Raw genomic sequence first — 16,970 nt, forward strand, 5'->3', positions numbered from 1 at the left:
TCATGCGGACAGGATGCAGTGCTAGAGGTTTGAGTAAGATGGGGTTTGAGGTTGAGACATTAGATCTGCTTTGTGCGAGGTTGTTGCTTTTGGGGGTGGTGGTTGACTGGTTGCTTCAACGGCATCCCGGTTTGGATCCCTTTTTTCGTCTCTGAAGGGAGGATGCCCCCCCATCTCAGTTGAGCCTCGCACCTGCCTGGCGCGAACCCTGAGGGTTTGCCTCACTAACTGGTGGATATTCACCTCATGGTTGCCGGCAGATTCTGAGCACGATGATATACAGAGACCTTTCTCGGACGTCAAGGCTGCTGGGTGTCTGGTCAGTGATTCTGAAGACCATTGTCCTGTCTCTAGCTTCTTGAGCGCTTGGGAACTGGTTCCCGCAGTGGGCTCTCGCCTAGTAAATCAGGGGGAACTTGTGATTAATGGGCTGCGGTGCGGTGCGGTCGTGAGGGCTACGCTTCGTCGGACATGATAGTGAGGCGGGCGGACTGTGGATATCTTCTTCGTTGAGGCATACGAACTGGCAAATGGAAGAGGTTCTCGGTTTACCCGTGCCGCTTTTTTCGCCGTTTTGCGTGCTTGCCTGCCAGAGATAGATGGGCTTCATCTTCATCGGGTGGGACTTCATTGATGGCGGTTGCGGAAGTCCATTTTGGTGGATAGTTCTCCTCGTCATCAGGCGAGTGGGCAAGTCCTTCGGCAACGAGTCTGTCCTCCTTTCTCCTCAGAGGGCATTCTTGCTGGCTCAAGGTCGGAAAGAGGTATCCGTAGTTACCTTGGGCTCTCTCTCCTTCATAAACCTAGATCATGGGGCTCATCAACGGTGGATCTCTGTTCCATGAGTTGGCAAACCTTGAGCAAATCACTTTCTCTCTTGCTCAGAAGATACTCCGCGATATCTCTGTCTAGACCTTTTGCTCTTCTCGTTTACCTCTCCAATCCCCAATGGATGGGAAACCCACGGTTGTTGATTACAGTAGACTATTATGGTGGATATCTCGACACTCTCCCATATTATAAGGCTTATTACTCGGTGGGACCTCCTCCCCTCCCTTTATGTGAGCTGGCAAGCTCCTGACAAATTACCTTTTCTTTCCCAAGAGACGTTTCCTGTCACTTGCATTTCTTGCGTGCTTCCTTCGTTAGGTCTCTTTGCCCTCATCTCACATGGACCTCTTTCCTCCCCCCCTTTCAGTGTGTGTGAGCTGGCAACCTCCCAGCAAGTCAACCCCCCCCCCTTTTTTTTTTCGTGTTTTTTTTTCGGTCAAACTCCCCCCTTTGATAGGTTAAATTGAGATAAATGTGGATATCGGGTCGTTGATTCGTAGGGCGTTGTCCTATCATGTCCTGAAGCCGTTGATTTGCAGCAACAAAGTTAAGGTAGGTCATGCACAAGCGAGAGAGAGAGAGTTGTGTCTTGTAAGGCAGACAGCCGTTTGGTGTAAAGATATCAAAAAAATCCAGGAGGTTGGGAAGGGAGAGAGTGTTGGGCAAAGGGGTGTGTGGGTGTGTGCGGTGGCGGCGGCTCAAGAAGTTAGGTGCCAATTGCGTTACTTCGTTTCTTTGCTTGTGTGCTGATTGTCTCTGCATACACATGGGCTTTCTTACATGAAAGTTGAGCTTGAGGGGGAGTGGTTTATTGGTTGGATGGGTGAGCGAGCGGGAAGGATTTTCTTGCCCTGTCGAGGAATGATGATGATGACGATGATGATGATTATGATGATGATGATGATGATGATGATAAAGAGGGGATAACAACCTTCAATCCCTAGATCTTGAGATCAGATACACACAAAGAATATGGGGTGATGGAAGATGCAAGCGAAAATGGGCCGAGATGGAAATGGATCCCTTGACCTGCAAGAGGTGTATAGCTGCAGATGGGGAATATGCAGATGTAGTGGATGTCTGTCTGTCTGTTCGTTCTACTCTACATTGGACAGATACCTTACCTTAACCGCCCGCCGGCTCGTCTGGGGGACAGGCAGCAAAACGTCAAAGTGTGAAACGCGCCTATGCAGTCGGTTTGGGTGGAGGGAGATATCCTTCGGACTTTCTACTACAGTGATAGCTATCAAGCAGTATTTTGTTTGCCGGCTTGTACATGTCACCTGGATGTCAACGAGGCTCGAGAGCCATGCGAGCACACAGACTCGAGGGAGCAACGATGGGCCCAGGGATGATGGAATCGTCAAGGGAAAAATCCAACGGTCGGTCGCAGAAGAGGCAAAGGAAGAGACGCTGATGTGTTGGCTCGATCCAAGGTGTGGTTCAGGGTGTGATCGGGACACGGATGGAAATTCCTTCGGGGATATAAATGGATATTTTCCTTATAGGGTTTTGCAGGCACGGGGATCACACGGTTCGCTTCTTCTGCTTCTTCAGGTTCCCATCCTTGTCTTGCTCCGGCTCTTGAACCCGTAGAGCAGATATGGTAACGCGTGGTGGGGAATGGTGGAGGAGGGGTTCAGCTGGTGTGGACTGGACGTCGAAATAAAATAAATAAATTCCTGTGAATTGGCCGTGAATGTGTGAAGCGGTGGTGTGAGCTGGGCTTTGCCAGGATCTTAATTACCGCCAGTATAGTCCGGGTCAGTGCCCTGTTTGAAGTTGAGTCACGCCTTGGGAAGCCATCACTATTAGTGCCAGCTACCCAGTTTTGAGAAGGATACACTATCACTGGCACCCTCGGCTCGGTACATACATTCCACAAGAGATCTAGTAAATATCTGATAGTCCCGAAAATTTGCTGGGCCGGATCGCGAGAGGAGGAGATGGTTCACGATCTGGTGGATCGGTAAAATGATCAAAAAGAGGAGCCTCGGGCAGCCGGCCCCATCGTATGTGCATCATGTTTGCTAACGCTGGACTTGCCGATGCGATGCCGATATCTGGTGGATCCAGATGACACTTCCTTGACTGTATGTATCGAAACGAGCTACGAACTTGGTCGATACGGAGGCATGAGCTGGCCAATGATGTCATTTGCTACCATTCAACGTCCACCATTCGAGACGAGTACGCACTGATTCAAATGCCGGCGTCGAGATGGCGTGAAGCTGGTGCGGTCCGCAGAGTTGGGACCACGGAGAAAGATGGTGAGCAGATGGTGCCAGAGACGGCGAGAGGGTGCCGTTGAACGTTGGAGGGGAAGGTCGAGACGACGACCTGGTGTATGAAGTCGCTGCTGTCCTGGCCTGTCGTTGGTACGCCAGGGCAGTTGGGTTGAGGTTGATAGATCTGGCCCTCGACCTCGTTCCAAGTCGGAAGCACTGCGACTCGAGATCCGACCGAGGGCTGCGATTGGTTGAGGGGCAAGATATGCGCGGCCGAAACGCGTAGGTTCGCGTCCAGTCGTTTGCACTTTGATAAACAAAAGCGCGACGGCGCCGTCTCCCGTTGGACGGTTGGGACGGTTAGAGAATAACTGCCAAACGTGCTCGACCTCTCTCAATCAACTGGCTTCAACTGCCTCTCGACTGGCTCGCCGGCCCATCCACCTTGCACGGCAGGCAGACTGAAGCAGAGGCAGAGGAAAGCTGCGTCTGCCGTGCACGTCGTCCATCTGCTCGGCCCAGTTCACTCAAGCACCGGGCGGCCAGGCCAGTCCCCAGTCCAGTCCCCTCCCCGCGCCCTAGGGATCGTGCATCCCTCTGCACAGCCCACTTTTTGCCCGTTCTAGTGAATCCACGAGAGGAATTTACGGGAGGGGTTTCTCCCTGCTCCTGTACTGTACTGTGCTCAGATATCTTTCCCATTCTTCATCCCGAAACGAAAAGAAGCGACGAAGAACACAGACAGGATACCTTACACTACATGGTAATAACTGTATACCTATTCCTGACGACATCGCCGAGAGCAGCATCTGGACCTGGGACCAGCTCAAGGCTTGAACCACCACTTACATAGACGACGACTTTCCTGCTCTGCCGCACCCCTGCACCCGAAGACGACTAGCCCCCCTCCCTGTCCGAGGTCAGCCCGCGTCTTCCCACTCGTCCACTCCGTTGGCCTGTTCTCCGCTCCCTGCCTGCTCGCTGCCCCACCCCACGGCCTTCTTGGATTCTTGGAACAAAGTGTGGTGAGCTGGCAGACGGGCTCTCTTTCTCACACGCCCCCCCTCCCCCAGCCAGACAGAGAGCACATCCTTCTAGTACCCTACACTACCCTACTACCCGCCCGCGTCAAGCACCACCAACCTTACCTCCCTCGACTCCTCTCTTCCCTCCCACTTCCCCTCCCTCGACTCAACCTGACATCCGTATCGTGAAGAAGCAACGATAACCCCGCGACACCAAGATCGGTAACAATCATCGGTCTTCAGTCCTCTCACTCACTGTGCTGTGTCGCTCACTGTCGCCAAGCGCCCACCCTCATCCATTACACGAGAAGGACGACGACCATCCCTTGCCTCACCGCCCCCCACAATTCCATCAAACCAGATCCGCACCACAGGTGGAGGTAAGAAAAGAGCTTTAACAGTCTTTGATCCTTTCCTCACTGTCGTCACACCATCTTCTTATCCGGTCGCTGTCGACGACCGACTCCTTGCCCGGTCGAGCGCGTCCCGTCTCATCTCATCGACACATCAGCGACTGACCAACACCTCAAGGGCACCATCGATATAACCACATCGCTCCACTCCACAGCTCGGCCTGACATGGCCAAGCCGCCGCGTTTTCAGGCCTCTCAAGCCGGCTTCCCCATCTACGAGGACTTCAACTTCGACCAGACAGCTCCCATCATCAGCAACGCGCCCATGCCTCCAGCACCGAAGCCGGCCCGACAGCCTCTCCAGAGCGCCGATGCCAATGTCGTACTGAACCCGCCCACATCTAGCTTTGTCAAGCAATCACCACTGAAGCCGAGTGCTCCGCCATCCAATATGCCGCTCACCCCGATGAAGTCGTCTCGAAGCAGCAAGCTCAGCATGGTTCAGATGATGCCGCCAAGCAACTTTCAACAGCAAGGGACCGACTCGCCCGAGAAGAGACAACCTGTAATGTCGAGGTTCAAGACGGTCGCCCAAAAACCTCAGCAGTCCGACTTCAACATTCAGCAGTTCATGGGCAAGGAAAACTCACATCCCATGATTTTCCCCGCGCCACCACAGCCACAACAGTTCAACCTACCTCTGGAGCATTATTACCAAAAACCGTCAGGAAAGCGATTGTTGGAGGCTGCACCGATCAAGGAACTGAGGCCCGCCAAGAAGCAAAGGCTGGACGACGCGCTGCCACCGCACGACTCATTCCCGCAGATTATCGACGATGGATCAAAGCCAGGACACAGCTATGCGACTTTGATTGGGATGGCCATTCTCCGCTCACCACAGCGACGATTGACACTGGCTCAGATCTACAAGTGGATTTCTGACACATATTCCTTCTACAATGCCAACGATGCGGGGTGGCAGAACAGCATCCGTCATAACCTGTCTCTCAACAAGCACTTCATCAAGCAGGAACGACCCAAGGATGATCCGGGCAAGGGCAACTATTGGGCAATTGAACCGGGCGCAGAACATTTGTTCATGAAGGAAAAGCCCTCGAGGAAAGCGGCCGCCCCATCAGCTGAGAATATGCCGGTCATGTCGACGCGTCTCGAGCCCTCTCAACCACAAATGCCTCAATTTCACGAACCGATTTTGCCGCCTCAGCTTCCCATCGCACCCAACTCTCTGCCGCAATTACCGCCAATGCCATCATCTCAACAGCTAGCTCCTGCAAGTCACTTGCCGGAGCTCTCATCCGACGCCACCATTCCAGCTTCCGATCTGGCCACCGTCGATGACGGGCATGACAGGCTTGGGGAGAATGACCTTCACGACAACAACCTGTACTCTCCTCTGCCTGCGGCCATGCACTCCTCGCCTCCCGTTCCCAAACGTGTGGAATCGAGACGCAGTGACACCCCCCCACCTCAGAGGCGGGGACATGGTTCGTCGGTCAGCAAGTCGCGTACTCGGCGTTCGTTCATGGATGATAGCGGGTACATTTCCTCCCTCGAGTCGTCAGCAATGCGTCCTGGGCGGGACCACTCCAAGCTACTCACCTCTGAGGCTGATCGTCCGCGTCTTCGTAGAGGCCTGGCCGAGGAAGAGATTGTCCGTCTCCGCGCCTCATCTTACGACAGCCCCTCAAAGGGTCGCTCTCAGGGCTATGTTCCGCCTTCCTCGTCACCTCTGCGGCAGCCAGTTCATAGCAACGCTGGGCAGATGCTTCCGCCGTTGACCCCTGCCATGAAGCTCAAGGCGCCCCCAAAGCCACCAGCGTCAGTCTCGCCTAGCACCAACTTGCGCCTTCACCGAGAAAGCATCCAGTCCATGGTGGACGGGGACTCGCCCTACAAGCGCGTCGCGGCTATGTGTCCCGAAGTGCAGCTCACCCCCGGCTATCTCATGGATGATTTGTTCGCCAACTTCGAGCATACCAAGGATGACGAATTTCCAGAGTTCGACATCTTCAACGAGACGTACACTTCGCTCTATGCTCTGTCTCCTGCCGGAATCGCGCCCACCGGCTCGCCTGTGAAGCGCTCTGTGAGGAAGCAGAGAATGGAACGTTCGCATTCCACGGGCGCGTTGAGCGACCTGGCCGCTCCCTTGTCCAACAATTCTGCGAGCTCGGCGTCTTTCCTCAAGGTTCCTGCTCAGCCGAACAATCTGATGCTGGAGACACCGAGCAAGGTCTTTGATGGCCTTCTTTCATCGCCAAGCAAGCTTTTCCACGACCTGCAATCGCCATCCAAAATGCCAGCGGCGCTCAACGGTGAGAATCTGGCCCCCTGGCTCTCCATGGATGACCTCTACGCGCCTGATGTTCTCGGAGAGGAGAGTAACGATTTCCAACCGATTGACATGCTCGCTGGGTTCGAGAAGATTGGCTCAAGCAGCTCGCAAGCATTGCGCAACAACAACAACAACAACAACAACAATAACAACAATCGGCCCTCTCAAAAATCGAGCCTCACCCGCTCGCACACTACCAAGTTTTGAGGGGTCCATGAATCCATGAGTTTATAGGGCCCGTGGTTTGTGTTCCCTTGCCATTCTCGCATATCGCTTTGCAAGACTGGGAAGGAAAGCACAAGATGACGACAGTTACGACTGATGACGGATTACACTCACATATGTGGCGCCTGACGGGGGGGCTCGCACACACACACAATACAAGTATTGGTTTGCATTATATGGGGTTAAAAAGGGACTGGCGCGCTTCCAGCCTCACGGCTGCTTCTTCCAGATGTGGATGATCTTTTGGGGCGGCTTGGGGGGGTGGGGGGGAATACTTTACTTGTTGTGGGATTATCTTGTCGTAATCACGAATACTTAATGAAGGGATGGGTTCTTTGTTTTTCAATAGGGGGGTTGGGTAAACCGGAGTATATAGGGGGGTACCACACACACAACATACACAACAACAGCAAGGGAAGGGTCAAACGGGACAACAACAGCATATTCTGGACTTGGGAAGCGTGTTTAGCTTTGGGAGCGAGCTTTGTTTTTGTGGCTTTTTGCTCTTCTCATCCTGGCTTTTTTGCTGTTCTGCGGGAGGATTTTTTTTTTCAGTGAGGTTCTGATATCTCTTCTGGATTTTCGGTTCTTTCTTTTCACCGGCGGCCTGGATTGCGTTGTGTTTTTTTTTTTCGGGATATATGGATTGGGACTGGGTTGGTTGGGGCGGGGATTGTATTTGGAGATCCATTATAACATGGGTGGATTGGGCTTCTGCGAGTGGTCGTGGTTGGATCTGGGAGCTCATTTCTGTGTTGGGTTATATCGATCTGTTTAGGGGGATATCTTTGTTTGGATTTCCTTTACAGGATCTGTGGGAATACCTGGGCTGGGAATTTTATTTTCTGTTGAGAATCATCAATCTGATTTTGCGCTTTGCGGATTTGTTGTTCTCTTCTGTGGACATTATTGACTTTTGGCTTTGACATATGTACAGGTGAATGTGTATAAAATGATGTGATCTGTGGGTGGGGGTTCACGTGTGTGAAAAGAATTAAGGCTTGACTTTGACTCTGCCTTGTTGAAGATGCTTTTGGAACGTGATGTTTGTATCAGGACCAAACTGAGACTATTTCCCAGACTAAGAACCAGGTTCAATAGGTCTTCACTCCAAACCTGAAAAATTACACTTGAACAGCTCTAACGCAAGAACGACCATCCTATCTACATCTCAAAAACATATCCCCGTGTGAGAGCAAGCACCAGAAATGTCCTAGCATAGACCTCCCGCTTTGATACAAAAACAGGCAAAGAAGGCCCAGAGTCCATTTCACACCTCAAAACCCAAGCAATCTACCCCGAGGGGCAAACGCCAGGGAAATAGCCACTGCATCTCTGATCTTGTCTTTTCTTCTTTCATCCCCAAACAGGCCTAAGCTCTTCTTTTCATAGTATCAAACCCTCCCCAAACTCAGTCTCTCCCTCCTGTATATTTCTAGACCAAACAACAAGCAACCTCAACAACTTCCACTCAAAAAGGAGAATAAAACAATCGGCATCCATCAATCCCTAGAAAATACCAAATCCAGTTCTCTAACCACGTATTGTGCGTACCATAGCCATCTCACTTACTGGTTCATTGGTTTACATTTGGTTTATCTGTGTATATAGCAAAAGCAAAGTCTCGCAAAGAGAAACAATCTCCCCTCCCCTCAAAATCTACCACCCCCCAATCCCCCCAACTCCACTCCATCATTAACCCACTCATAAAGCAACACCGCCCTCTAAAATCAGTCTATATCCTACAAACAACACCATCCTCTTCAAACAGTCTATATCTTACAAAACACTTCCTCATCCCCCCTCCCATTATCTGTACACAACAACAGCCTATCTTATCAACACACTCACTGTCAACACACACTCCCTCCCTCTCTTTCTACCTCTCTCTCAAACGCGGCAGAATCATATATATGTATAAGGGACAACCAGGGAAAAACACCACAACAAAAACTGTGTTGTACAACCTACCGCAAAAGGGCAACGTTGACATAAACGAGTGTGTGGTTGGTCGCCAAGAGCAGAGCAAGCAAGGAATGTAAAGTTGTTGCAGTGGTGCTGGGGAAAATTCATTCTTGGCTGTACAAAAGCAAGGTAGGGTAGGGTGGGTAGGTGGGAATGGTGTGTGATGATGGCTATCATCGTGCGGTTTACAAGAAAGAAAGAAAGAGGAAGAGGCGCAATCAATGGCAAAGGGCACAAGGAAAAATAAAACAACCAATGGGTAATTAAGAAGGGCAAGCCAGTTAGAGGTAGTAGCAGATGTGATGATAAGTCAAAGTCGGTGGGAATACAAGGTAGATAGGTATTGTAGATAAGGTAAAGGGGTAATATGTGCCCAGCGAAAAAAACAAAACAAAAAGATACCGCGTGGTATAAGGTAAGGATAAGTAGGTAGGTAGGTAAAAATGTGTAGCAGGTAAACCACCACCACCACCACCACCAACCCAGCATCCATAGAACACCATACCACCCGCCCCAACCAACCATCAAAACCACCCATCCCCTTTCCTCCTCCTCCAAATCTTCCACCCCAAAAATAAAATTCCTTGTTGTTACCCCTTAGATCCCATCCCCCATCCCATCCCAATATTTTATGTATTGCCGTTCGCCCAAGTAACCCATAGCTCCTCCTTCGCTATAACTCCCTTTTCGCCTCAACAACCAAAAAGTACAATTCGCGCCATTATTTATTGTGTTGATGTGGTTGTTGTTGTTGTTGTTGTTGTTGTTGTTTTTGTATTTATCAACGAGAAAACCCCCTTTGTGGTAAAGACAAGAAAAAGAGATGGGGGGGAAATTACACAAACCACATCACCATAAACAAGACCACCACCCCTGCCACAGCAACAACAAGTTCAACGCAAGATTTTAAACACAGAAAAAGGAGTGTAAATAAACTTTGGTTTCAAAAACACATAAAAAGCAAATAAACTCCACGCTTTCAAACACAAGACAAATAAAATCAAAAACATCTCATCAACCCATCCATGTAAGCTGTCGGTGTGTGTGTTCGTACGATATGTCCCGGTTCGGTTGTCCCCGATATTTGTTTTCCCCTCAACGACCATGAGGGGAAAGTTTTTAAATAGCAAAGAAAGAAAAATAAAAACACATCTGAAAGAGAGAAAAAAACCACAGCAAAGTAATAACAAACATCATTTGGAAGCTAACCAGCCATCAACGACACCCAGCCACTCTGGCAAACATCAGGTGTTGGGTGTTACTACTATGGCCCCTCCAAATGAGAAAAGCAAGCCCAAGCCCCATAACCCATAACCACAAGCCCACGACACAAAAGTCGGCGTCGCATCCCACTTCCCATTCCGAAACCTAGGTACGTAAAGTACGAGGAAAGCAAAAGAAAAAGAAAAACGTCATGTTGGGTATCCTTTTGTCCATGTCTATTCCCTGTAAATGTGTTGTTTGTGTGTTTCGGGAAGACTGACCGTAATTGCCGTATAAAGGTAGTGAGTGTATGCGGTATGCTCGGGTATGGAACGATGAAAAGAAAGCCCCCATTCGCCAATAGATCAAAAGGCAGAGATGAAACCCATTTGAGCAGATGGAACCCGTGGTGGCAATCCAAGGCGCGCTTTCCAGATATACAGAACCAAAACATGGTTTGGTGAAGAATTAAGAGTGCGGAGTAATCGAGGCGCCCGAGGTGTGCAATGTAATGAGCAAAGTGCCTGTCCATGTGGGTAAAGGACCAAAATCTCAACGGAAAAGCGTAGGGCCCAAAAGGGCCGAAGATTAAATCGCAATATCGGTGAAAGGAAGGCAAGGCGAAGAGAAGCTTGGGAATAGACATGACACTATGCCACCGGTAGAGAAGAGTTAGACCTCGTCGGCCTGGTCCTGAATGTTGACCGTCGCGTCTGTCGCGGCAGGTTTGGCATCCGTCTGACCAATCGTCTCCTCGACGGCACTCTCACTAGTGCTTGGCGGACTGCTTGAAGGGCTGTTCGGGCCCATCGTGAGGTTTGGAGTCGGCACCGCCGAGCTCACGTCGACGTGAAGGCCAGGAGAAGTCGGGGCCGTCGACGAAGGTGTGTAGCTGGTGATGGCGTTGTGCAAGCGATCAACTCCGGCAATTTGCTTGCCCGTGCACATCTTCTTGATGGATGCAAGAAGCGGTCTCACCTCATTGACCAGGACATCCCTATCCTGGCCTTGCAGCTCACTGAGGAGGGTTTCTAACTGAGGTTAGCTTTCTGAGTATCACAAGATATTCCGAGGGACTTACGGAGGACGTAGTTGCCGAACTGGTCCTTGGTCAAGGATACCAAGAAAGAGTTGCCATCATCTCCTCGGGACATGAAGCGGTCCCTGATGTCGCGCTGTTGGTCAGCCGTACCATGCTTGATGCACTTCTCCACGACGTTGGAGGCGAACTTGTGCTTGGAGAAGATGGGCAGCTGAGACATGACGAGGGCAACCATCTTGGAACGGTCATCGGGAGAGCCATCCGTGATGACATGCTGCGTCACATAGTTGCCGTACTGGTCCATGATCAGCATCTGGGCGCAGCTGTGCAGCTCCTTCATGATGGACTGCTTGTCTGCCTCGTTCCCATGCTCAAGAGCACGCTGGATCACACGGCACCCATACGCATGCGACGACAGTTCGCTGACACGTCCCCTGAAGCAATCGAAAATGAAACCAATGTGTTGCCGAGGCACTGTCTGAATGATCTTCTGGATGACGTGGTTTCCGTTCTGGTCCTTCACGATTGTGAGAATCTCGGGCTCGAGTTCCTTGACCAATTCAGCCTGTTGCTCAACGAGCACGTGCGAAAGAGCCTATTGCTAGTCAGTGCATGAAAACAAAACAAGAAAGCAGAGAAGCTCACCTTCTGAACAACTCGGCAGGCGTACATCTGCATCGAGAGTTCAACAACCTTGCCCTTCATGGCCGCAGCAAGCACTTGCTTCTGGGCTTGATTCCCATGCTCAAAGAACTTTTGGATGACATAGTTGCCAAACAGATCCTTCATCAGCACGATGGCATTGGGCTCAATCTCATGGAAGACCTGATTCTTGTCATCACTGTTGGCCGTCTCAAGCTTGTTCTGGATGAAGCGAGAGCCGTGCTGGTCACCACTGAACTCCACAATGAAGCCATAGATGTCCTTGAGCTCGAATCGCTTGCTGGACTTGTTCCCAGTCTTGAACTCCTCCAGCTTCAAGCTCCGCACTCCCCTGGCCGGGTCCCGGTCACTGCTTGGGCGAACCGGCGGCACGCCGTTGTGAGCAAATGGATACTGTGGAAGTGGGTATCCCGGAAACTGCATTGGCTGTCTGCCATAGACAGCGTCATAGGGGCCTGGTGCGTACTGTGGGAAGTTGTAATACCCATTCTGGTAGTAAGGTGACTGCGGTGGGAAATGGGACAAGCTGCGCCGGTCCGCTTCAGGCCCCGATCGAAGGTCGCGTGATACCGGTCTTGACCATGAATCGATGGCGGGTGTGAAGCTTCGTGGGCTGTTCAACCCCACGCCAGTCGCACCAGCACGGTACGTGCTACCGGCAGACGAGCTGTGATCAACTCCAGAGCCCCGCCTGTCCAGGGAGATGCTGTTGGAGTAGCTATCCCGCGAGTGTCCAGCCTGGTACCCTTGACCATGATCCCAAGGCTGGGAGCCTGGATTAAGCTGGAAATCCTGCGAGCCGTTACCGAATGACTGCAGATTTCCCAAAGCGTTGGGGCCTCCATTAAGACCAGAACCAATGGCCATGCGTCCCAACCGCTCTGGGAGATCATCATCGGGGATTTGCTGCCCTATGTTGTTGTGGTCGTAACTTCTTGGGTTCTGGCCATGGAAGGACCCGGTTGGCCCGTTCAAAGAGGGACGTTGGGAGTGAATCGAAGTGTGAGGTGTGCCGAAGGGATAGTCGGCATACGGGGCCCCCTGGCCGTGCAAATCATTGTCTGACTGGCCAGAAGTGGAGAGGTGATCCCGCGAGTGCCCATTTCCCAAGAAAGACTGATCTTGCATAGATCGGGAAGTTGGGTACCTGCCGACAGGCTGTTCAGGTTCGCCATTCAGGTTGCTGAAAGAGTTGTCCTTGTCATCGGTGAAGTCAGCATACTGCGACGTATACTTGGGAAAGCCATTCTTGGCATCCTTTGAGCCACCCAAGGCACGTTGTGTCATTGTCTGTGACCCCGAATAGTAAGGCATGCTGCCTGATATGTCATGAAGCTGAACCTCTGAGCGAGTTCGGTTTGGAGATGTCTGACCGGACACGTTGCGGTTCTGCGAGTTATCGTTTGAGTTCCAAGGGCCTCCGGGCCTGCCCCATGGATCGATTTCCGATGCGGATGCCAGCGCACCGGACCCCGAGGGGGTAACAAATCCGTCGTTAGAATCTCCACCGCATGTTAGTTAAGCCTTCTCACGGAGCGCCTGACTGGAAAAACATACCTCTGGCGCCCACAGCCTCCCTGCTCTTCACAAAGCTGTTGCCAATGGTGTTGGTGTTGGACCAGATGCTGGTGCCGCTTCCCCAGGTGTTTGGCGCCGGAAATGTGTTTGTGATGGGCTGGGAGCTCTTCTCAATACCGTTTGCGCCGTTGCCTGTGGAGCTTGGGGCAAGGTTTGGGAACCTGCTTGGTCGAGTCTAGAAGATCAGTCAGAACGTCAGTACCAGATTCGGGCAGCCATATGCTTCAAAGGCAGGAGCGAATGCGTCTCTCGTATATGGGAAGCAACTTACCGTGCCTGCCATGGTTGTGCCGTTGGTGGATCGCTGTGTGCTAGAAGACGTCATTGCAACCTCGGGGTAAGAGAGGTGGAGATGGCTTTTATGGATTCGCAGAAGAACCGTATTCCTAGTGAATACAGGATCCGCCCGTGATAAGGGAAGCTTGACGGTCGTGGAGCCGTCGTGGTGGCTGCGGGGAAGTCGGCGCCTTTATACGGGGCGCAAACGAGAGTGGAAGCCTGCCCACACAGGTCCGTGGCACTCGAGCGATTGGGGGTCCGAAAGGATAGTGGGCTGTTGCCGATAGCCTTGAATGCAGTAGAAGTGATGCAGCAGTAGAGAATGCCGAGAGAAAAGCGCAAAAGGCTATGTGTGCCGTCTATAGATCATGGATATACACCGTGGGTATCTCGATAAGAAAGTCGCAGTAGACACCAGAGAGGTTGAGCTTCAGAGGCAGGAGCGTCAGTCAGTCAGTCAGTCAGTCAGTCAGTCAGCCAGCGCAAGAGGCATCAGAAGTGGGAAGCAGTTGGAAAAAAGGGCAAGTGGGGGCAGGGTCGGAGAAGTTGTAAGGCTGATGATGATGGGTTACCACACACACAGCCCACTCGCACCCACCCAAGCAAGCACGGCAAAGCTTCAGGTAATTGTATAATTGTCCACCTGAAGCCGGAGCCGAGAGGCCAAGGGAACGGCGAGGACAAAAGGTAAAGAGCAGGAGAACCTGAGCTGGCGGCGAATTGTACTGTGTTGCAGACGGGTGTGCAACATGCAAGCACTTACCGCACGTTATTAATTGGCTTCTCTAACCCGCCGATACACGTCCTCTCTCCCTCACAAGCTCTCTCGGGTTGCGCGGGGACGGGGGCAGCCTGTGCTGTCGTTTATGCACCGGATTCCGGCGGCCAGCGAATAGGTGCTGTTGCGGCCGTCGTCGGTCATATGTGTGTACGGAAGACGGGACGGTGGGTGGGCGGTCGCTCGCTCGCTCGAAACTATCTGATTGTCTTGGTATCCGGAGCTGTGGGTGGGTAGGTAGGTAGTTAAAGCTACCGTAGGTATTCGGGAGGAGGAGGAATGGCCAGGTTAGGTTAGGTTAGGCTAGGCAAGGTAAAGCAGGTCGGCAGGACGAGGCAGAGGGTGGGGCGAGTTTGCGAGTTTGCGAGTTAACGGGGGAAGAGTCGAGGAGGCTGCTCTGCTAAGAAGTAGTAAAGTGAATGGCGGTGTTTTGGACTTGTGTGGTCGAGGAATGGATGCGATGGTGCTCGGTGGAATGTAGCCAGACCCAGGGATGGCTCTGGTGCGGAGGATGGGCGAGCCACGGGCAGAAGCCAAAAGCGGGTCGGGGAGGGGCCCTGCTTTTGCTGCTTGGTGCCAGGTGCTGGGTGCTGGGTGGGTGTGGGTTGATCTGGGATGAGATGGAGATGGGGATTCGCGACGGGGGTTGGAGGGATTGGCCTTGATGCGCGGCGTTGAGACGAAAGGAGAACGGGCGGACAGGGCTCCAGTGCAGGGCTTGCAGGGCAGTTTTGGCGGTTTTGCGGGTGTTGCGCAGGAGAAGCTCCCAGCTACGACAAGGGAGGAGTGGGGAACGCTAAGATCTTAGCGGAGTCGAGTCAACCCTGTGGCTCCTTTTTTTAGGGCGCTACCGACCACCCGACGGCAGGGGAGGGGTCCAGTCTTTTTTTTTTTTCCTTTGACGTCGCTCGTTGCTCCTGTTGCTCTCTGTTGCTGCAGGTCACGATGCACGCGATCAACTTCAGACGGTTATTACTTCATGGTGGTCTATTGGGGTTTGGGTGTGATATGCCAGCTGCTTCGTGTAGATAGAGATGGGAGCGTCAATCTACCTATCTTATCAGGTAGGCCAAAGAGAGCTATCCATATCCATATCCATATCCATATCCATATCCTCTAGACGGGACCTCAAAAGTTGCTCTACGTCGTCGATCGTTGCTCCCACCCGCGATTAAGTAGAGATAGTTTTAGATACACGGTCCCCACTCAAGACCGGTGGAGCCCTACCTACAAGCGACCAGCTGTTATACCTGACTCCCGAACCGGAGCTTGAAAAGGGCACCATGTGCCTCACTAGCCCAAGGACTCGTCAGTCGAGGCTCCAAGGGCACAGCAATAGCTGATGGGTGGCATCGGACCAGAAGCGTGTTTCGGCAGCATGGTCAGCGCCGTTTCCAAGGTCGCCAACAAGGCCTTTCTCTTTCTTTCTCTGTCTCCAGAAATGCGAGCGGCAAACTGTGTGAGAGGGGAAGTGGAGGAGTAGAGAGGGGCCTTTTCCGGGGATGGAAGGGCACCTAGCCGGGGTCGCTCACCAGCGCACCTCAGTCCCTCAGTCCTTCGAGGTAGCATGACGACGGCGATGTGCTAGTGGCTGTGTGAATGTATCGCCGGTGCAACCGGGGCGTTGAGGGTGTTTTCTTGAGCACTTTTTCTTTTGCTTCTTTTTTCTCTCTGGTTGTCTATTTTCCTTTCTGTTGGCTCGATGGTTGCCTCATGCCCTACACTATATCATAGCAATTAATTGTCTAGGTCTTCTTGGGCAGTTGGCACCGTGTGCGCAAGCCACTTTGCGGACTGTGTGTTCCAATCAGCGGCATCGAACACATGCACCGAGCGCCCAGCAGATGCTCCCTCGGTGCCGTGCCTCCTCCCACTGTTGGCTTTCCCTTTTCCATGCCAAAGTCCAATCGTCTTCCGGCCGAGATTTGATGCCACACGATGGGCGATCCGCAAGGCCGCTGATCTCGCGGCCGAGTTCCTCGTTAACTAACGCCCTTCTTTGTTTTGCTCAGGCCTCTCTGCGTTGTTAGCTCGAATCTCGAACACTCTTGATGAGGCCCTCAGAGCTAATACGTTTCGAAACGCCCCATTCTCGGCCACAAAGCAATTGTTGAAAAGTCGGCCGTTTCGGACAAATAGGCAATGGGGGCGACCGAACCCTGGCCTGACTGAACGCTGCCAACTTGACCTCCTGGTTCAGAGACAAATTTCGTACGCCGTGGTGCACCGTTGCACTTGGGGCCATGTGCGGAATGCTTGTGCTTGTCTGGCGTCATTTGTCACCAGCAAACAGTCTCTTGCGCGTGCATATGCTGGCTGTCTCCATTTTGGTTAACGGATACTAAGGGGGTAAGAGAGGGTTCGCCACAAAAACCGGCCGTGGTCACGAATGGCACCATCGTGGGATGCAGGGACACAGTGTTCACCCAAAAGCACACCCTTGG

General features: G+C 52.3%; 2 protein-coding genes across 2 annotated transcripts; one reads left to right on the forward strand and one right to left on the reverse strand.

Moving 5' to 3' along the window:
• Positions 1 to 3,819: 3,819 nt before the first annotated feature.
• HCM1 (Forkhead transcription factor) lies at positions 3,820 to 7,000 on the forward strand (the record flags this gene model as incomplete). The annotated part of the gene is made up of 2 exons (XM_062915804.1): positions 3,820 to 3,831; positions 4,616 to 7,000. The coding sequence occupies 2 exons, from the start codon at positions 3,820 to 3,822 to the stop codon at positions 6,998 to 7,000; spliced, it is 2,397 nt and encodes a 798-aa protein (XP_062761815.1).
• A 2,623-nt stretch (positions 7,001 to 9,623) lies between these two features.
• PUF3 (mRNA binding protein puf3) lies at positions 9,624 to 15,319 on the reverse strand. Its single transcript, XM_062915817.1, has 6 exons — positions 14,512 to 15,319; positions 13,741 to 14,176; positions 13,449 to 13,644; positions 11,874 to 13,393; positions 11,268 to 11,823; positions 9,624 to 11,217 (listed from the first exon to the last, which is right to left on the reverse strand). Exons 2-6 carry the CDS (start codon positions 13,792 to 13,794, stop codon positions 10,859 to 10,861), a joined length of 2,685 nt encoding a protein of 894 aa, XP_062761816.1. The 5' UTR covers positions 13,795 to 14,176; positions 14,512 to 15,319; the 3' UTR covers positions 9,624 to 10,858.
• Positions 15,320 to 16,970: the final 1,651 nt, after the last annotated feature.

Source organism: Podospora pseudopauciseta, assembly GCF_035222475.1.
Source record: "Podospora pseudopauciseta strain CBS 411.78 chromosome 7 map unlocalized CBS411.78m_7, whole genome shotgun sequence".
Classification (NCBI taxonomy): domain Eukaryota; kingdom Fungi; phylum Ascomycota; class Sordariomycetes; order Sordariales; family Podosporaceae; genus Podospora; species Podospora pseudopauciseta.